The 17,927-nt window shown below is 35.7% G+C and overlaps 1 protein-coding gene across 1 annotated transcript in view; it reads right to left on the bottom strand.

Moving 5' to 3' along the window:
* Window positions 1-6,690: 6,690 nt before the first annotated feature.
* The window catches only part of LOC121429283 (regulator of G-protein signaling 3-like), a 30,251-nt gene continuing 19,014 nt past the window's right edge, over window positions 6,691-17,927 (bottom strand). The window contains exons 5-8 of the mRNA XM_041626280.1: window positions 13,840-13,934; window positions 12,094-12,159; window positions 8,297-8,357; window positions 6,691-7,270 (exon numbers count right to left, since the gene is read on the bottom strand). Coding sequence (XP_041482214.1) covers window positions 7,259-7,270; window positions 8,297-8,357; window positions 12,094-12,159; window positions 13,840-13,934 — 234 coding nt within the window. The 3' untranslated portion in view covers window positions 6,691-7,258. The remainder of the gene's footprint in view (window positions 7,271-8,296; window positions 8,358-12,093; window positions 12,160-13,839; window positions 13,935-17,927) is intronic.

Here is a 17,927-nt window from a genome sequence, read left to right as displayed (position 1 = left end):
CATGAAACCTTATGAACCTTTTAAAACCTTTGAAATGATGCGGATGTCAACACCTATTTTCCGTAATTTCCCATTTCCAATCTGATTGTTTACATGAAAGCTTATAGAGGAAGTAATCACTAGTCTGTGACCATACAACCATATATCCATCCAGGGGTGCGGAAAATGCCTGGTAGGGCAGAGGTCGCTGGAGGTCAATTTCAATCTGAATAGCACCTGTCCAAGGAGTTACATGCATTCCTTGATCTGTCCCATCAAGGAGAAAGGGTACAATTCATACCGACAGCACCCCTTTTCTTATCAATGCAAAATCATACAAAGATCTTTCACTGAAGCACGACCATATGACTCTAATCTCCAATCCTTACAATAACAATAACAACACAAGCATATATGATTTCATCCAGTCATATTGTGCTTTGATATGCACGGCATACGGACACACCCACGCAACCTAGTAAGATGGAGGCCGACTCGAGTGTACGATGGCAGACGATATTCACATTTATTGATTACCATCGTATCAGCGGAAATTTATAAAGAAAAAACATCCTGGTACTAGTATATGGCCGAGAGGTCAAGCAATTGGATCAATGGTAAGGATTATCTGTTAACTTTCATTATTTTTATGGATTTTCACGTTAAGGGTGAAGAAAGGAGTCAAAGGTACAAGACCTCCTGTAAGAAAGTGTTGTTATCATACTTGATGGGTATAAGCCTATTTAACATGAGCAGGTATACAGAGTCATTTTACAATTGCGTGTAGATATGAATGATATGCACATACAAACATAATTTGAATATGAATTAGTGGAATTCAAACAAGATGTGCTTGAGGCAATGTCTGTATAAGCATGTCAACAAAATTAATTTTCATTAAGTTGGACAATAAACAACAATAAAAATATCATGTATTGGCTTATATCCTGCTGCATTTGAAATTGTTTGATATGATTTGTTTACAAAAAGCATTAGCAGGCACGCTACAACTGTAGAGTTATAATATACAGAGTTAAAATCATAATTTGAAAATGATATGAGTCGTGATGAATAGTATACTAGTAGTAGTGTAGAAAATAAAACATACAACTGGATAAAGAAATTTGAAAAATGTTCCCTCACTATCAATATCATAAATTCAATGATGTTCAGGTTTGTGATCAGATAGTGGCTATATAACATGGAAGAGCCATGGTGTAGTGGTTCAGAATCTAGCCTTGTAAACAGAGGGTCGTGTGTTCGAATCCCACTTCAGTCTAGCGTCCTTTGGCATGGTGTTAATCCACACTTTGCCACTCTCGTGCTAAATGGGTACCCGGTAGGATGCGAAAGATGTCGTATGTTTGATTTTGCCAGCGCCATAATGAGGCTGCAATGAATGCTCCCCAGGTAGTGGAAATTGTGCACTTTTCGTGCGGGATTGAAATGAATCCAATGGCCGGGGTAATAATTATATAATATTGACTAGCCTTGAGGGGAACATCAAATATATTGCCAGCAAATGAATCATATTGGCCCGAGTCTTTAGACGAGGGCAATATGGGTCATTTAAGGGCAATATATTTGATGTTCCCCGAAAGAAGAGCTAGTCAATATTTTTATTATCATCCAAATCAGATATCTAGAGCAAAAATCATGATAATGGGGATATTTCTTTTAAAAATAGAGTTATATTGTGCCATGTTAATATCGGTCTAGGCTCTGCACTTTACCATTATGACGTACTTGTAAGCGCTCGGATCCAGCGTTGTCTTTATTATGACGTATTTGTTGGTGCGCGGATCCTTATGAAGCGTATCTCTTTATAAGCATCCTAAAATGCCCGGATGTGAGACCAGGGAAAATACAAAGGTATATTTTGTGTCGTCTCTACATGCAAAGTAAATACGCGCATTGAGACCGAGGAAAATACAAACAATATACCTACCCTTCCCGATATTCAGAAAATGTAGGGCAATACGGTTTTGTAAATGACCAGCTCAGATGTCTGATACGGGTGATAATATGCTGTAATGCCCTTTGAGCCGTTCTGGGGAAAGCGCTCTATAAAAATTGGCTATTATTATTATTATCATTATTATCATTTTCAATGTTTTAGTCTATCCTGAACCTGATTTGTACAGTGTCACAATTTATTTAAGTCCAGCATATCTAACAATATCAATACACAATCATAAATTATCAGTACATGAATATTTTATCTATAATATACAAACATACCAGGCTTGGAGTAAGTATAGCGGGATTATTCATCCGAGGTTGGACTGGCATACCATAATTTAGCCAGTACGACCGAGGACAAATAATTCTTTCTATACTGGCGAAATAAAGGCCTGGTATATTTGTTTTACATGTATATCCTACTTTAATAACTTAGAGCAATCATAGATCTTGATAATCTAGTTCTTGTACTCGCAGTTCATCCTTTTTAAATCTGAATCAAGATAACCCTGCTGCGCTGACTATAAACCTACTTTCCCTGAAGCCATGCACTTAGCACGCAGAACGCGTATTGGTGCTTGCGCCGCCATGATCTGTGACATCAAGATGGAAAAGTCGACTTATCCATCCTTGACATCACAGAATAGCACATTTTCTTTGGAGAGCGTTTCATTTTCAACATCATCGCAAAATAGAGAGAAAATGTTTGGTCACATGATGCTATTTACACCAATCAGCATACATGATTTGATTTATGTAGGATAAAATATGAACTATATCCGGGTAGCGTGGCAGCATAGAATATACATGAGAGCAAGAAGCAAATCGCCAGGGAATGCTTTGGGGCAATGATCTTTTCTAAAGTTGCCCAGAGATCTGCTACGCATAATAGTCGAGGACATTTAGAAAATCAATATTCTACATCCAGCCGAATAATAACAGCATAATTGCTTGATGAACAAACAAAGGAGCCCTTGACATGAAAGAAATTGCCCACAAAATGCCCCCAATGGCCCCCATTTGTTGCTCCTTTATTTATATGTATATTCTTTAAGATTGTGCTGTATTTTGCATAATTATATGCATGTAAACAAACTGAATTTCCATGAAGTTGGAAAATAACTAATATATCATATAATTCAGCAATTGCTGCAATGAGGCAAAAACAAAAATTATTGTCAAGCCTGCTTTGAAGATGGAACAGTGACATTGATTGAAGGAACTTAGGACTGTCAGGTAAACTGATTTGATGAGTGAAGAGGATTAGTAAGATTTAACACAGGAACTATCACTCAATTGTGAATGAGATCATATTACTCCAAAATGAAGTGATACGTTCTGCTCGATCTAAACTCCCACTTTGCTACCATACAGTGCACCTACATGTAACGCTTACCCGAGAGAAAAACCAGGGTGTATAGAGTCAAGTTTTAAAAGGAAGCTTGACACCTGTATTAGGTGTTAATTGAAGATGTTCTACACCAACCTGAATTAAATTCTGAATGAGATCATATCAATCCTATAAAATGAAGCTATACTTTCTGCTTGATTCCAATTTTCATGTTGCTTCTGTAATACCCTTCTATAGATACACTTAAATAGCTTACCCTCGAAAACCAGGATGTATAGAGTCAGTTTTCATGGGAAGTTTGACACCTGTATTAGGTGTAAATTGATCAAAGGTGTTCTACACCAACCCAACTTCAATTTTGAATTAAATCATATTAATCCCACATGTAAATGAAGTGATAATTTCTGCTTGATTCTGACTCCCACTTAACCTTCATTTACTGAACCAGCACTGAATAAATTATTCATTACAAAAACAAACCGGTCTGCATAACATGCATTGAAAGGAGCTGATTAGAAAACCGTTCCAAGAGAGATACTGATTCTATAAACTTGCTTGCTGTAATTAGTCAATGGTGCTAATTGTCAAGAGGACTAAATGATTAACAACTAGTCTAAAGTCAAGGATTAGTCTGGTAAATTACGCTGTGAGCGTGCATGTGTTGATTAGTATCATTTAATGTTCACAGATAGGCCTACACATACTCCTAAACCTTATTTCAAGATGGTGTAACAGTGCCTACAACAAACCAATTGTAACTTTATTTCTAACAAAGTCAATGGAATATGAAGCGATCAAAACGCCCTTGAGACACAAGATGCCTTCCCCCGCCCCCTTTCTTGAGGAGTGGGGTTTCTCTGGGCTGAAAACAGATTGGAATCAATAAATTTCTGAAAAGGGAACACCGTCTTTAGAGTTAGATATAAAAATTAAAGGTCAAGTTCACCCCAGAAAAATATTGTTTTGAATAAATAGAGAAAAATCAAGTATTATGCTGAAAATTTCATCAAAATCGGATGTAAAATATAAAAAAGGTATGAAATTTTAAAGGTTTTGCTTATTTTTCACAAAACAGTGATATGCACAACTCAGTGATATGCAAATTTATGTGCCAGTCGATGACATCCATGACTCACTATTTCTTTTGTTCTTTATTATTTGAATTATACAATTTTTTACAGATTGACCAACTTAACTGAACCATATAGTATTAAACATTGCCATCTACACATGTTCAGGGAAGAATTACTTGTTGTTTCACTTGACAATAAGGAGAAAATTAGAATATTTCATATAATAAAATACAAAATAGTGAGTGGATGATGTCATTATTTTCCTCATTTGCATACCGTCCAGGATGTGAATAGAACTGTTTTGTGAAATTAAGCGAAAATTTAAAATGTCTTATTTTACATCTGATTTTGATGAAATTTTCAGCATCATGCTTTAAGGAAGTTCCTCTTTTTATCAAAATCAACTTTTTGTTGGGGTGGATTTGTCCTTTAATAAGGAATGTTCCAGTGCTCCATTCATTAAATAAAAACAGCTTTGACTCTTTCAGAAATAATGAAAACAATTTGCAGTCCCGGGTTGGCAATATTCTGATTCAGACTATTTGAAGGTGAATTAATGAACGGGGTACTGGACTAGTTTGTCACAACAGGGACCGGGGAGTTGCAGAAATATTTGCAATCAATTGTAAATTTAAGATGCAAATTTTCAAGGGAAAGATCAATTTCAACTGAAATCAATTCATATTTTTTTAACATTGTCAATTTCTTTTATTCTTGCTATTTGCTAAATATTTTTTAAGTACCATATTCTTCCTTATCATGTATATGAAGAGTTGCAAAAACAGTGAATGAAATGAAATTTTAAAAAAATCATACTTGTTGATGCAAGAGGCAGACCACAAATCAATTGCAAATTTGAAATGAAATGCAAGACTTGTGATTGATTCAGGGACCTGGAATTGACTTGCGATCAATTACAAGTTTGTTGCAATACCCCACATGTTTGATACATCTCAAACGGAATGTGAAAATAAGCAATCCAACAAGGTCAGTCAAAAATAGAAATTAAAATCATAGGAATTTTAAACACTTGGGGTGTGCATATGAATCACAATCGAGTGGGTGAGTGCTAATTTAATTACCAAAGTGATTAAAATATCTTGAATATGAAGTTCATATTGACATAATTCGATATAGAAAAGTAATGCAACATGTAATAGACTCAACACAAGTTTAATTCAAAATATGGTCTAAGGTTGTGGTACTATGGAATAATATGGAAAGCCAATGTGACACAAATCTCTTCAATTTACCACATCCATTGACAATTGATTCATTTATGATTTGTCTCTAAATATCTACATGTACAATAGTTTTCTTTACTATAAAAAAATCTGGAAAATAAACAGTAAAGACAGAAAAAAATACAATAACAACATATTAAAGGTTTTTTAGCTTCAAATGATTTTAGCACCTGCATGACCAAAGTTAAACTGGATTTCAAAAAGCATGCCAATCAATGATGTATTCAGAAATTTATGGGGTTCACTTTAGTTCTTCTTTTTGCGTTTGCAATGGATTCCATATTAATCTATTAGTGATCAGTATCACATTTAGAATCATATCTGCATTGCTTTCTTGATGAATCCATGCATTGGTATATCATGAGTCATTGCATTACGATTATAAACCTGAATATGAAACAAGATTCATGATTAACATTGCTGTGAGTATCAAATCGCAGATAATATATTTGTATGCATATCATCACACAGAAACATCTCGAGTATTCACGATATTCACTTTCACCTTTCGAGAAACTAAACTTTTTACAGATCACTTTCTTTTATAACAATTACTTCACAGATTTATATCTTAGAACTTAAAGGGAATGAAACCTTTGGGATAAGTAAGCTTTTGTCGAAACAGAAAAATCAAAGAAACAGATCAGCGAAAGTTTGAGAAAAATCGGACAAACAATGAGAAAGTTATGAGCCTTTGAATATTGCAATCACTAATGCTATGGAGATTCTCCCATTGGCAATGCGACAAGGATGTGTGATGTCACGTGTGAACAACTTTCCCTTTGATGGACTATAAAATGCCCCCAAAATGTCTCTTTTTGCTTTTTCTTATGCTGATACAAACTCTTTATCCATGATGTATTCTTTAAAAATCTAATAGATATGATAAAAGAGGCAATTCAAGTGAAATATATACTAAAGTAATGGGGAGTTGTTTACAGGTGACATCACACATCTTTGTCAAATTGCCAATTGAGGATCTCCAAAGCATTAGTGATCGCAATATTTAAATGCTCATAACCTTCTCATTATTTGTCCAATTTTTCTCAAACTTTTGTTGATCTCTTAGATTTTTCTGTTTTCACACAAGCTATCTTGTTCTAAAGATTTCATTCTCCTTTAAAAAGCCTACATTTGTTCTTGGTAAAAATCTAAGTGAATGTCACTATTCTGATTCCAAATTAGACTATAAGAATGTGTATGCCCTATAAAAACAATCATATGAAAGATATGGGGGGATTTTTTTATTGAATATAAATTTTGCATGAAAATCTGTTTTGATCATGTGCAAGATCAAAACAAAATATCTGGGAGTTTATTCATACAATATAGATCTTTGAATCTGTGATAATGTGTTATTCTAATGTGAAAAGAATATATCATTACCATGTGACTATTCTTATTGTAAATAATATAATTTTGTTAAAAGTGCATTTGGGATACATGCATATTGACCAATAATGTGTGTCACAGAAATAAAAATAACTCATATTTAGTGAAAATATTAAAGTGTTTATAAACCGATGATTTTAATATATCACTCTGCATCCACATGCTGATTATTACAGGCTTATCAAAAATTATACAGTAAAACTGTAAAGTGCATATTAATCATAAATTTCTAGTTAGTACTATCGCAGACAGCACACTTACCGTTTATACTTGGGATCCCCATGCAGCAAGCGATAATACATATAAAACAAATGTGATTTGCTGTTAATGATACTAGTTGAAACTAAAGTGAATATCTCTGCTTGGCATTTGGACATGCAGGAACATTTTATTGATCCCTTGTCGGAATTAGGGATTCCACCATAAATCTATACTCCATATCACATTACAAAGCCATGGCTGAATTTCCAACATATAGAGGTAACCTGACGAATCTTTCTGATTTCATTAAAACGTGTTGGCTCATATATATACATATGAAATATCTTGGCATAAAATGTGTCAGAGGGAAAGAGGTTTTTAGAATTTTGAAAAAAAATGTTGGTTTCTCTTTGCAGTGAATATTATAGGTGCTGTACTAAAACGAGTGCTCTAAATAGAAATTAAAAAAAAATCACTTCATTTGCACCCAAATGACCCGATGAGGAGCGGACATTTTAGGAGTTAAAATTCAAATGCATGAGCTGCGTACGGATGTAAGTTTTACATAACATGCCGAAAGACTACAACATACCCAGTAAATATGTTGTTTAAAACTTTTATACAACACTGTTTTATATGAACCTTACAGTAACTGTTTAGACAATTCAAACAAGTGTTTAATATCTTAAACAACAAAGATTAATTCATTATTTGTATCTCTCAATCAATCAAGAATGGTTGTTTAAACTTTTAAACAACTTCTGTAAGGCTCATATAGTAAACAGAATTGTATAAAATTTTGAACAGCATTTTTACTGTGATAGGAGCTTTGACACAGTAAAAAAAACTTTTAGAGTGTTTGTTTAAACCTGTCACTCTAACAAATTGTTTTTAAAAAATTCAAATTGTTTAATTCTTTTGTAAAATTGTTTAAACATTTTAAAACAACTTGCTTAAAACTTTAAACAACAGTTGTTAGAGTGAAGGGCTTAATCCATGCACTTAAAGTTTTAATCAGCATTTTTACAATGTAAACCGTATCTTCATTTTATATTCACTTTGAACAATTTAAATAAGAATTGTAGAAATCTTACCTTAGATGAAGATATCATATTCTTCATACCAAAGGACATACAGCCAATGACATCATCAAATCTGCAATGAGAGCACAAAAAAACGGACAAATGAAAGATCATTTATTTTAACAATTACAATAATTATGTACTGCACTCAACCCAGGTGGGTGTTTCATAAAGCTGTTCATAAGTTAAGAGCAACTTTAAGAACGACTGGTGGTCCTTTCTTGTGGTAAATGATATGCACCATTTAATGTTCATTGGTGGTAATTTAGTGCGCAAGAAAGGTTCACCAGTCATTCTTAAAGTCGGTCTTAACTTACGAACAGTTTTATGAAACACCCTCCTGGTGAATGGGTACCATTAAGAAATGTTGTTGATGGATTTCCATGTATACTTGAGGTTGAAGCCTAAAACGTAACTCTTTGTAAGACAGGGCCCAGGACCAAAGATGATGCTCTTCAAGGTAGCCGTGGTGTAATGGCTTTACTGTTACACGGAACAAAATGATTCTTAAAGTCGCTGGTAACTTACGAACAGCTTTATGAAACACCCTCATGGTGAGGTAAATGGGTACCATTATGAAATACTTCTTCAAATGGCTAAGAGTACCGGAATCTGTAGACTAGCTTGACCAGAGTAATATCGGAGTGTCTTGAGCACCCAACAAGGTAGATACGTGGACTATCCAAATACCCTATATTACTGTTGTTGTAATGGTTTAGAATATGGGAGAATCTTTGAACAACCACAACCCCTACACACTGTACGGGTTAACTATATGAAGAATAGCTTGATGATTTGAGAATTGAGCTCATTTTATACATCCTTGTATGATTTTTTCTATGATTTTTTTTCATGTTTCCATATGTCTTTCTCCTATTTTCGACCTCTCGTATCATATTATTTATTGGGATATACTCCTTCCCCACCCCCATGGTAAGCTGTATAAAGTGCCTTACAATGTTGACTTTTGGGAAACACTTATAGGATATAATGTTATAATCAATGGGTTCCTGGCAGTATTGGTTTGAAATGCCTGAATCACTGTTCTTCACAGATAATGATCATTTGAGTGGTTTATTGAAGTACTTCTGACCTAGAAGTATAAAAGGGTCAAGGAAGTCTTTTAAAGGTAATATACCACAGTTATCTTGTATAAGCTTCAACTCAGTCCTTTAAAGGACAAGTCCACCGCAACAGAAAGTTGATTTGAATAAAAAGAGAAAAATACAAGTTTAACACTGAAAATTTAATCAAAATCGGATGTAAAATAAGAAAGTTATGACATTTAAAAGTTTTGCTTATTTTTCACAAGACAGTGATATGCACAACTCAAGTGAGACAGTCGATGATGTCCCTCACTCACTATTTCTTTTGTTTTTTATTGTTTGAATTATACAATATTTCATTTTTTTTATAGATTTGACAATAAGGACCAACTTGACTTAATCATATATTATTAAACAATGCTAATTCCACATGTTCAAGGAGGAATTAATTGTTGTTTCACTTGACAATGAGGACAAAAATAGAATATTCCCTATTTCATATACTAAAATACAAAGGAAAAAGTGAGTGGATGACGTCATCAGTCTCTTCATTTGCATACCCACGAGGATGTGCATATAACTGCTTTGTAAAATTAAACAAAACTTTAAAATGTCATAACTTTCTTATTTTTCATCTGATATTGATGAAATTTTCAGCGTTATGCTTGTTGGAATTTTCTCTTTTTATTCATATCAACTTTTTGTTGGGGTGTACTGGTCCTTTAAAGTATCTCTACGAAGTTCTAGTAAATATCAAGCAAGGTAAATTGCAAATGGGGCCAGTGTAAATACTTCAGGGCCCCCATCTTACAAAAGACTTACGTTTGATCAGGGGGGCGTTTCATGAAAGGACTTGTCGGACGTTTTATCCGACAAGTCCCATTTTATCCGACAGTTACCATAGTAACAGTACCTCTCAGCCAATCAACATCTGAGAAAGATGTCAGATCTGACAACTTATTGGATGAAAATGTTGATGAAACGCTCCCCTGATCAACCACAACTATGGAAAGCCAGCAACGTCAACATCTAAACTGCATGTTTGTTCAAAATATTCCGTAGCTATGATGTACGTTCATACAGTCACTGTTTTCTTGACGATTCAGTACATGCTTCTCTGTTTTCAAAGGACATTGTGCAAAGTTCCTAAAGAAAAACATGTCATTGATGGATTTCCATGAAAACTTGAGGTTGATAGGATCAATCATAACTCTTTATAAGACGGGGCCTAGGACTGGCGATGATGCTCTTCAAGGTAGCTGTGGTGTATTGTCTTCAAATTTCACCATTACAAGGGACAAAATGATTTTTCATACATGCACTTTAAGAAATTATGCATTCTGGGTAATTAATTGGGACTAGTTTGAGTAGTTCAGGATTGGAGAGGGTGGTCTTCATGGTAGCTTCGGTGTATTGCCTTTGAAAACTTCACCATTTCAAGAAAGAAATGGATTATAGTATGCACTTTAAGAAAAGTTTCATTTTGGGCCATGAATTAGGAACAAATTGGGTAGTTTAAGACTAGAGATGAAGTTAATTATTAGTAGCTGTGGCCGATTACTTTTAAAGCTTCACCATATCCTGTTACAAAAATGTCATCGTAGCACACCATGGCTTGCTAACGATTAACCAGCTGATGTCAGTTCAGGTTGGGACAGTCCTGAACCTTTCCTAGGTACTTTTGAATTAGTCACATCAGAGATCTACGATGGTGGCGTCAACGGAACTCCGCATGTCACATGACCCATAAATGTGTGCCCTTGACTTCCAGGGTGGCCAGGGGGAGGGGGGTTAGGGGAAGTGACATAAGGAAACATGAAACCAAGGCTTTTGGTGGGATAAGAGCAGTATTATGTGCAATGAGTCTAGAATTGCATGAGTTTGAACTGTGTTATAGTTTGAGTGACAGAAAGGCTTTGTTTGATTTAACACCTTTTTGACAGTTAAAGTCATTTGGGGAGTAAAAGTAAAAGTTAATTTAACCTATTAGGTTTTTGATGGTACTTGAGGGTCTGTTATGTCCCTTGTTAAAAGACAAAATAGCAATAGCTCCTTACATCTCATAAGACCTGAATTATATGTATGTATATCATAAAGCCCTAGGAAACAAAACTGAAAGTAAGATATTCATCAGATTGAAGGGGAAAAAAGGGAAGATTAGAAGAGAAGAAAAAAAAGGAGGAGTAATACAGGAAGATGATGACAAAGAAAAAGGAGGTGAAAACGACAACAAAAAAGGAGAAGTACAAGAATTAGAAGAAAAAGAAGAATGAAGAGGAGAATGATGAGGAGGGAAGGTAGGTGGGAGGAAAGGTAGATGGAGGATAAAAAGGATTAGGGTTAGGGTTAGAGGAAGAAGAAAGCAGAGAATGCGGAGAAGAAGAAAGAGAAGATAGAGAAAGAGAAGTAGAAGAAGACATTGGAGTAGAAGAGGAAAGACAGTGGAGTAGAACAAGAAGGGGAAGAAAAGAAAGACGATGAAGACGATGATGACGGAGAAGACGGAGATGCAGATGACGACAGCGAAAAAGAAAAAGAAAAAGAAAAAAAGACGACAAAGCTGATAACAAAGAATAAGAAGAAGGAGAAAAGGAAGAAGAAAAGGAAGAAGAAAAGGAAGGAGAAGAGGAAGAGCTCAACTAAGAAGAAAGCAATGACAACAACAAAGAACAAGGACAAGATAAAAAAGGAAAAAAGAAAGAAGTAGAAAAAGACAGGAAGACAGGGTGTGTAGAAAGAAAAACAAGATGACAATCTTTTTACCTTTTTCCTGTCTGTCTGTTGAGATGAATGATGAGTCTACTTGAGATTTGAACCAGTTCTAATGGACTGTGATGAAAGAACAGAAAAAATATATATTTCAAATTTCAATCATTTTACTTTTCTTCCACATTAGTACATCTTTGATATGAAATGATGTAATACCTCCTAATCATGTTCGATTGTCATTTTTAGTCATCAAAATCATTATTATTATCAAAACATTTTTCAATTTTCATAATATTAAGACTAAGAATTGTTTCTAAACAATATGTCAGAAGTTACTTGCTCCTATAATTCAAAGCATTGTCAAAAAATATGATTGCTACATATAACAAATCTCTAGGTCGATTACTGTAAATACTATACTTCCACCCTGCCAGCTCCATTTTATATATGCATTCCTATGCTACTTATCACAGATTTATACTTTTAATCAGGTCATTCACTCTTATTTCTGAAACCAGACAGGTTGAATTTACACATCTTTATATAATGTCGCATACACAAGCGAATCAAATATGGAACATAAAATTTTTCATTAATGAGATCATAATGGATTCTTTGGACTGTCATTCTTCATCAGACTACAGATTAAATTCTCAACAAAGGGCTGTAATTAGGCAATAAGCCAGGTGCATTGCTTTCAGTGCATACATTATTTTTTGTTAGGCAAACTTAGGTGGTTTCAGACCGCCTCAAAGTTCGCCAGTTCCAGGTATTCTCTGATCGGGAAATTTACCCCGATCAGAAAATACCAGGTATTTTGGTAATGTGAAAGCAAACTACGCGTAATTTCCCCGAAAGAAAATACCCGCTAAATAGTAGGTACTTGGCGAAATTACGAGAACTTTCGCGGGGATTTTTCCAAGGTCGCAGGTATTTTGGCAATGTGAAAGCAAATTACGGGAACTTTTAGCCAAGCGTGTCGTTGGGCGCGACGGCGTGGGTGGCTGCTGGGCTAGTGATTTTGAATCTCGCGCCTTGCCTGCTCATCAGAGCATAATGCGCATGCTCGTAACTTCAGGAACTTATCCCGAAAGGGTATGTTTCGGGGCGGTGCGAATGCAGGAATAATTAATGGGTACTTTTTAGCCTAAAGAAGTTCTCGCAATTTAACAGGGATTCTTGTGATCGAGGCGGTTTGAAACCACCTAAAGAAGCTGCCCAGTAAAGCCAGGGTTAACACCAAAACGGAATCCTCCCAAATAAATTTGGACCGATTTTATGGCCTGATTCGGATGGATTCTGTGGTTTCGTTTCAGAACCTATTTGTTTCTGATTTGGTGAGCTCCCCGAATAAGAGGTGAATAGGTCCAGGACAGGTCCCAAATCAGAGCAGAATCATCTAATATTGACTGCCCAGAATACCCCCATGCCTCTCAGAATCCAACAAAATTCCATCCAAATACATCCCGAATGTGGCCCGAATAAAACCACATTCGGTAGTATTTGGGGGGGGGGTATTCAACTGGTTTTGAACATTTCAAATCAAGCCAAATCCCTCTATGAATGTTCTTGCATTCGTGGAGAGATAACAGAATAAATAATTCTGAATCCTGATGAATATGTCTATTCAGATGGATTCGCAGCTGATTTGGTTCCGGTGTAACCCTTCCATAAGAAGTCTTTGAAACAACTATTTTGGGGGAGGGGGGAGGGTTCAACTATTATTCAAAGGGAAATCATTTTTACAGAATACATCTCACATGTGAGATTATCAAGTGCTGTTCACATCAGCATACTTACATATAGAATGTTTTGTCAAACTTTGGTTCTCTGGTGTCATGTTGGACAGATGTGAACTCCCTCAGGATCTCTTTGCCTCGAGTGACGACAGATATCTTCAAATAAAAAATGATTAATAATTACAAATTCATAAAACTTAAAGGCCCAAATTCACAAAAGTGGTTTTGAAAACCCACGGTTGAGTCCATGGTTTATGCAGATTTCCTGTATAAATTACGATTTATTTACCGCGTATCGGGCGCGTGTATAAAACATATCCAATGCTGATGCGCGCTTTTGTCACAGTGCGCCTAATTGACGCCTGTTACCATGGTTATCTACGCTATCTTATTCATGAGTCTACTGTTTGAAGAGTGGACTCATGAATAAAATAGCGTTGATAACCACAGCAACAGGCGTCAATTAGGCGCACTGTGACAAAAGCACGCATCAGCATTGGATATGTTTTATACACGCGCCCGATACGTGGTACATTAAGCGTAATTTTATTCAGGAAATCTGCATAAACCATGGACTCAACCGTGGGTTTTCAAAACCACCTTTGTGAATTCGGGCCAAAATGGCCTTTTTCTTGTCAGAGAGACCAAGGGACAAGACCTTTTTTTCAAAAGGGCACTCAAAGGCAGTGCTATTTCTAGGGGACATCCAAGGTCAATCAAAAAGTGCATTGATAGCAAATGTAGGACTAAACATTAGCAGTGGCCCGATGGCCTGGGGCAACCAAAAATGAGAGTCGGGCCATTGAAATTCTCTAAAAGCCCACACTTGGTGGCCCGGTTGGATTACCAAAGTTTTGATAAATTGTAACGCTTCCTTTTGTTTTGCTGCCAGCAAATTTGCTTCACAGGCCCCCAAAAATATGAAATTGGTGATTTGGGGGAACGATCGGGCCACCAACAAAAAAAGTTAGTCTGGAGCATCGAAAAATGTACTTTCAATAGGACACATGCACTGGAATAATGCAGGTTACAAAGGCCAAAGGCAAAAAGGGCACTCATTTTTTTTTACTTTTAAAGTCTACAAATATTTGGAAGGGCATCAAGGCCAATCAAAGGACATTGGAGGCTATGTCCTTGGATTGCCTTGAGTTTAATAATTTGAGCCCTGTAGTCATCACATGGTACCCCAAGCTATCCGTTAACACCCAAACCCTTATTTTCTCAAAGCATTCTCAATGCCAAATCCTTTCTTGATCAAAATGTCAACTCCTGGGGAAAAGCAAGTTGAAAGACGCTTGGATGAAGAACAATACCTTCTAAATTTAGGGTTGATATGGAGTTGACTGTATTTTTGGCTTCGTACCCCCGAAACCCATCTTTGCAGCGTCCAAGACAATTTTAATTTCCTCCGAGCCAAAAACCACTCCTCAGACCAGAGGCCTTTCGGCAACAAGCGGGGTATTGGACAAAACATGGAACTGTGAACTTTAAAAATTCAATCATTTAGAAGGTAATTCTTAGGATACAGTAAATAGCTTAGACAAAACAAATATAGAGAAAGAAATAGTGAAGGAAGAAGCGGATTGATTGAATGAATGATTGAGGTTTAATGACACTATCAACACAATTTGTCATAATAAATGTCTGCATATTAATCATTTTTATGTTAAATGGCAGAATTTGTTTTCTGAATGTTATCAATATCATCTATAGATTGAATTAACAAAGTAAATGGAGTAATAAAAAAAAGTTAACTACTTCACCAAAGACATCTTGCCTGGGCAGTCTTCAGAAGTAGTTAAGGGGGGAATTCAACTTGACAAAAAGTTTGTTGTAACTAAGGAAAGCAGAAAAAATGAAAAAAAAATATTGAAGGTTTGAGAAAATCCATCAGACTATTAAGAAAGCTATTAAGTTTTTGATTTGTGATGTCACATACGAGCAGCTGCCCCATATGTTATGTATTAATGCATAAATTCCAAATTTTTCATGGTATATGATGACTCACTGTTTCATTTCTTTCAGGAGCAGGTGTGTAATATTTTTTTCTATTGATATATTAAAGGTACAAAAATCAATTTTTCTGAGAAAATTACATTTCATTGATTTTTTTTTACCATACTATCTGTGGAAAAGCTGCCAATTCTTCCAATAACTAAAACATCTACTATCATTTGGTCTACCACCAGTTCGTCCACTATCCACAGGGTCTAACTGCCATTTCGTCCACCCACCATTTCGTCTAATAACCAGTTGGTCCAATAGCCATATAGTCCATACACCATTTGGTCTAATAGGACTAAGTGTTAATTGGCCAAAGTGAATGAAAAGAAAGTGGGTATTAGACCAACTGGTTATGAGACAAAATGGTCAAAGATGAAATGGTGAATAGATGGAGTGATTATTGGACCAAACGGTTTTTAGACAAAGTGTTGATGGACGGAATAGCCCTACTAAATGAAGGTAGACCGTGTGATGAGTGGAGTGTGCAATGGACGAATTGGCAATTTACCAAAGGAATAGGATGGAAAGTAGGTGTGACTGAAAGATCAGGGATTGGTGCTTATTTAGAGATTGTATAACATCTTCATCTATTTTGCAAATTAGCCCAAGACTTTGGCAGAATAATATTACTGAATGGGAACAAGGAGTGAATAGGAGTGTAAAGAGTGGTGGGGAATACTTTGGATGGACAGTCTGCAGAAAAACAGAAAAACCTGGAATGAAATACCAGGAAGTTCAGACTGTTGTCAAATGCGACGGTAACTTGCTGCTGAGTTTCGTCATCTCTGACCTTTGTTGCATGTTGTTGTATGAACAAGCATTAAGCCTGCTTATAAAGTGTGGAAAATAAGTGGATAATGACAACGGGAGATAATCTTTATTCTCAAACTCAAAGTTCATAAAGCAAAGACTTGGCCATTTGGGAATGAATAGATTTCAAAAACATTCTTAGATGTAAAAACTTTCTCCACATTTTACTTAGCAAATGAGCACAGAAAATCTGAAAATGGCAATGTGATACCAGGAATATTAAACCCTAAAATAGCATAAAACGCATACCAAAAATGAGTTTCTTTACAATAACAAAGCTTTGTCATCTCCTGCAACTACATTGATACACAAGAGAGCTTTTAATTAAATCAATACAATAGAAACCTAAACAGGGCATACTTGTTCTTGTCTCAATTGTCCACGAGACAATCAATTGTTACAAAAATCCCAATTCTACTTTTAACAGGAAATTCTTTTCTGCACTCAGCCCATTTTAGTTCAATCCAAATATTCTACCTTGCCAAGAAAAATCTTAAGATAGTTCCATCATCAAATGGGGAGAAGGGGGCAAGATTGCGGGGGATAAAACTTGGCGATGAACATGAATATCCGCTTTTGACTCATCACACACCCGTCAAAATCAGTGACATTTCAAAAGTTGGTCTCCAGAGTTGGTAGGTGGTGACTTGCAGGTTTCATAATAGTTTTTATTTGTTTAAATTAATTAAGAACAATTATTTGAAAGACGGTTTTCCACAAAAGGTACATTGTAGGTGTTCGTTGTAATTTCTAGTAGGTTCCATGGTAACGTACATGTCTAGCCAGGATCACCAGGCACTACTAGTTCACTTCTCCTCTTTTTCCTTCTCTTGCTCCTCCTTCTCATCCTCCTCTTCTTCTTCCATTTCCTGTTTCTTCTCTTGCTTCTTCTTCGTAACATTCTTTTCCACTTCCTTCTCCTCCTTCTCTTCCAATTCCTCTTCCTATTTTTTTTTCTTCTCTTTCTTCTCTCTCTTCTTGTTTTCTGATTGCTTGTCCTCTTGTTTGTATTCTCTCTTGCTTCTATTTCCCCTTTCTTCTCCCTTTCTTCCCTTTCTCATTCTGCTTCTCTTCCTCCTCCTCCTTCTTCTTCTACTTCTCCTTCTCCTTTTCCTTCTTCTAGTTCACTTCTCTTTCTCCTTCTCTTGCTCCTCCTTCTCATCCTCCTCTTCTCCTTCTTCCATTTCCTCGTCCTCCTCTCGCTTCTTCTTCTTCATAACATTCTTCTTTCTCCTTCACTCATTATTCTTTCTGAATCTCATTCATCACATCCTTATTTATCTTCTACTTCTAATTTCCTTCTGTATCACTATATTTAGTTTGTTTTTATTGACA

The sequence above is a fragment of the Lytechinus variegatus genome, chromosome 15 (genome assembly GCF_018143015.1).
Source record: "Lytechinus variegatus isolate NC3 chromosome 15, Lvar_3.0, whole genome shotgun sequence".
Taxonomy (NCBI): Eukaryota; Metazoa; Echinodermata; class Echinoidea; order Temnopleuroida; family Toxopneustidae; genus Lytechinus; species Lytechinus variegatus.
This window is presented reverse-complemented; position numbering and strand designations above follow the sequence as displayed.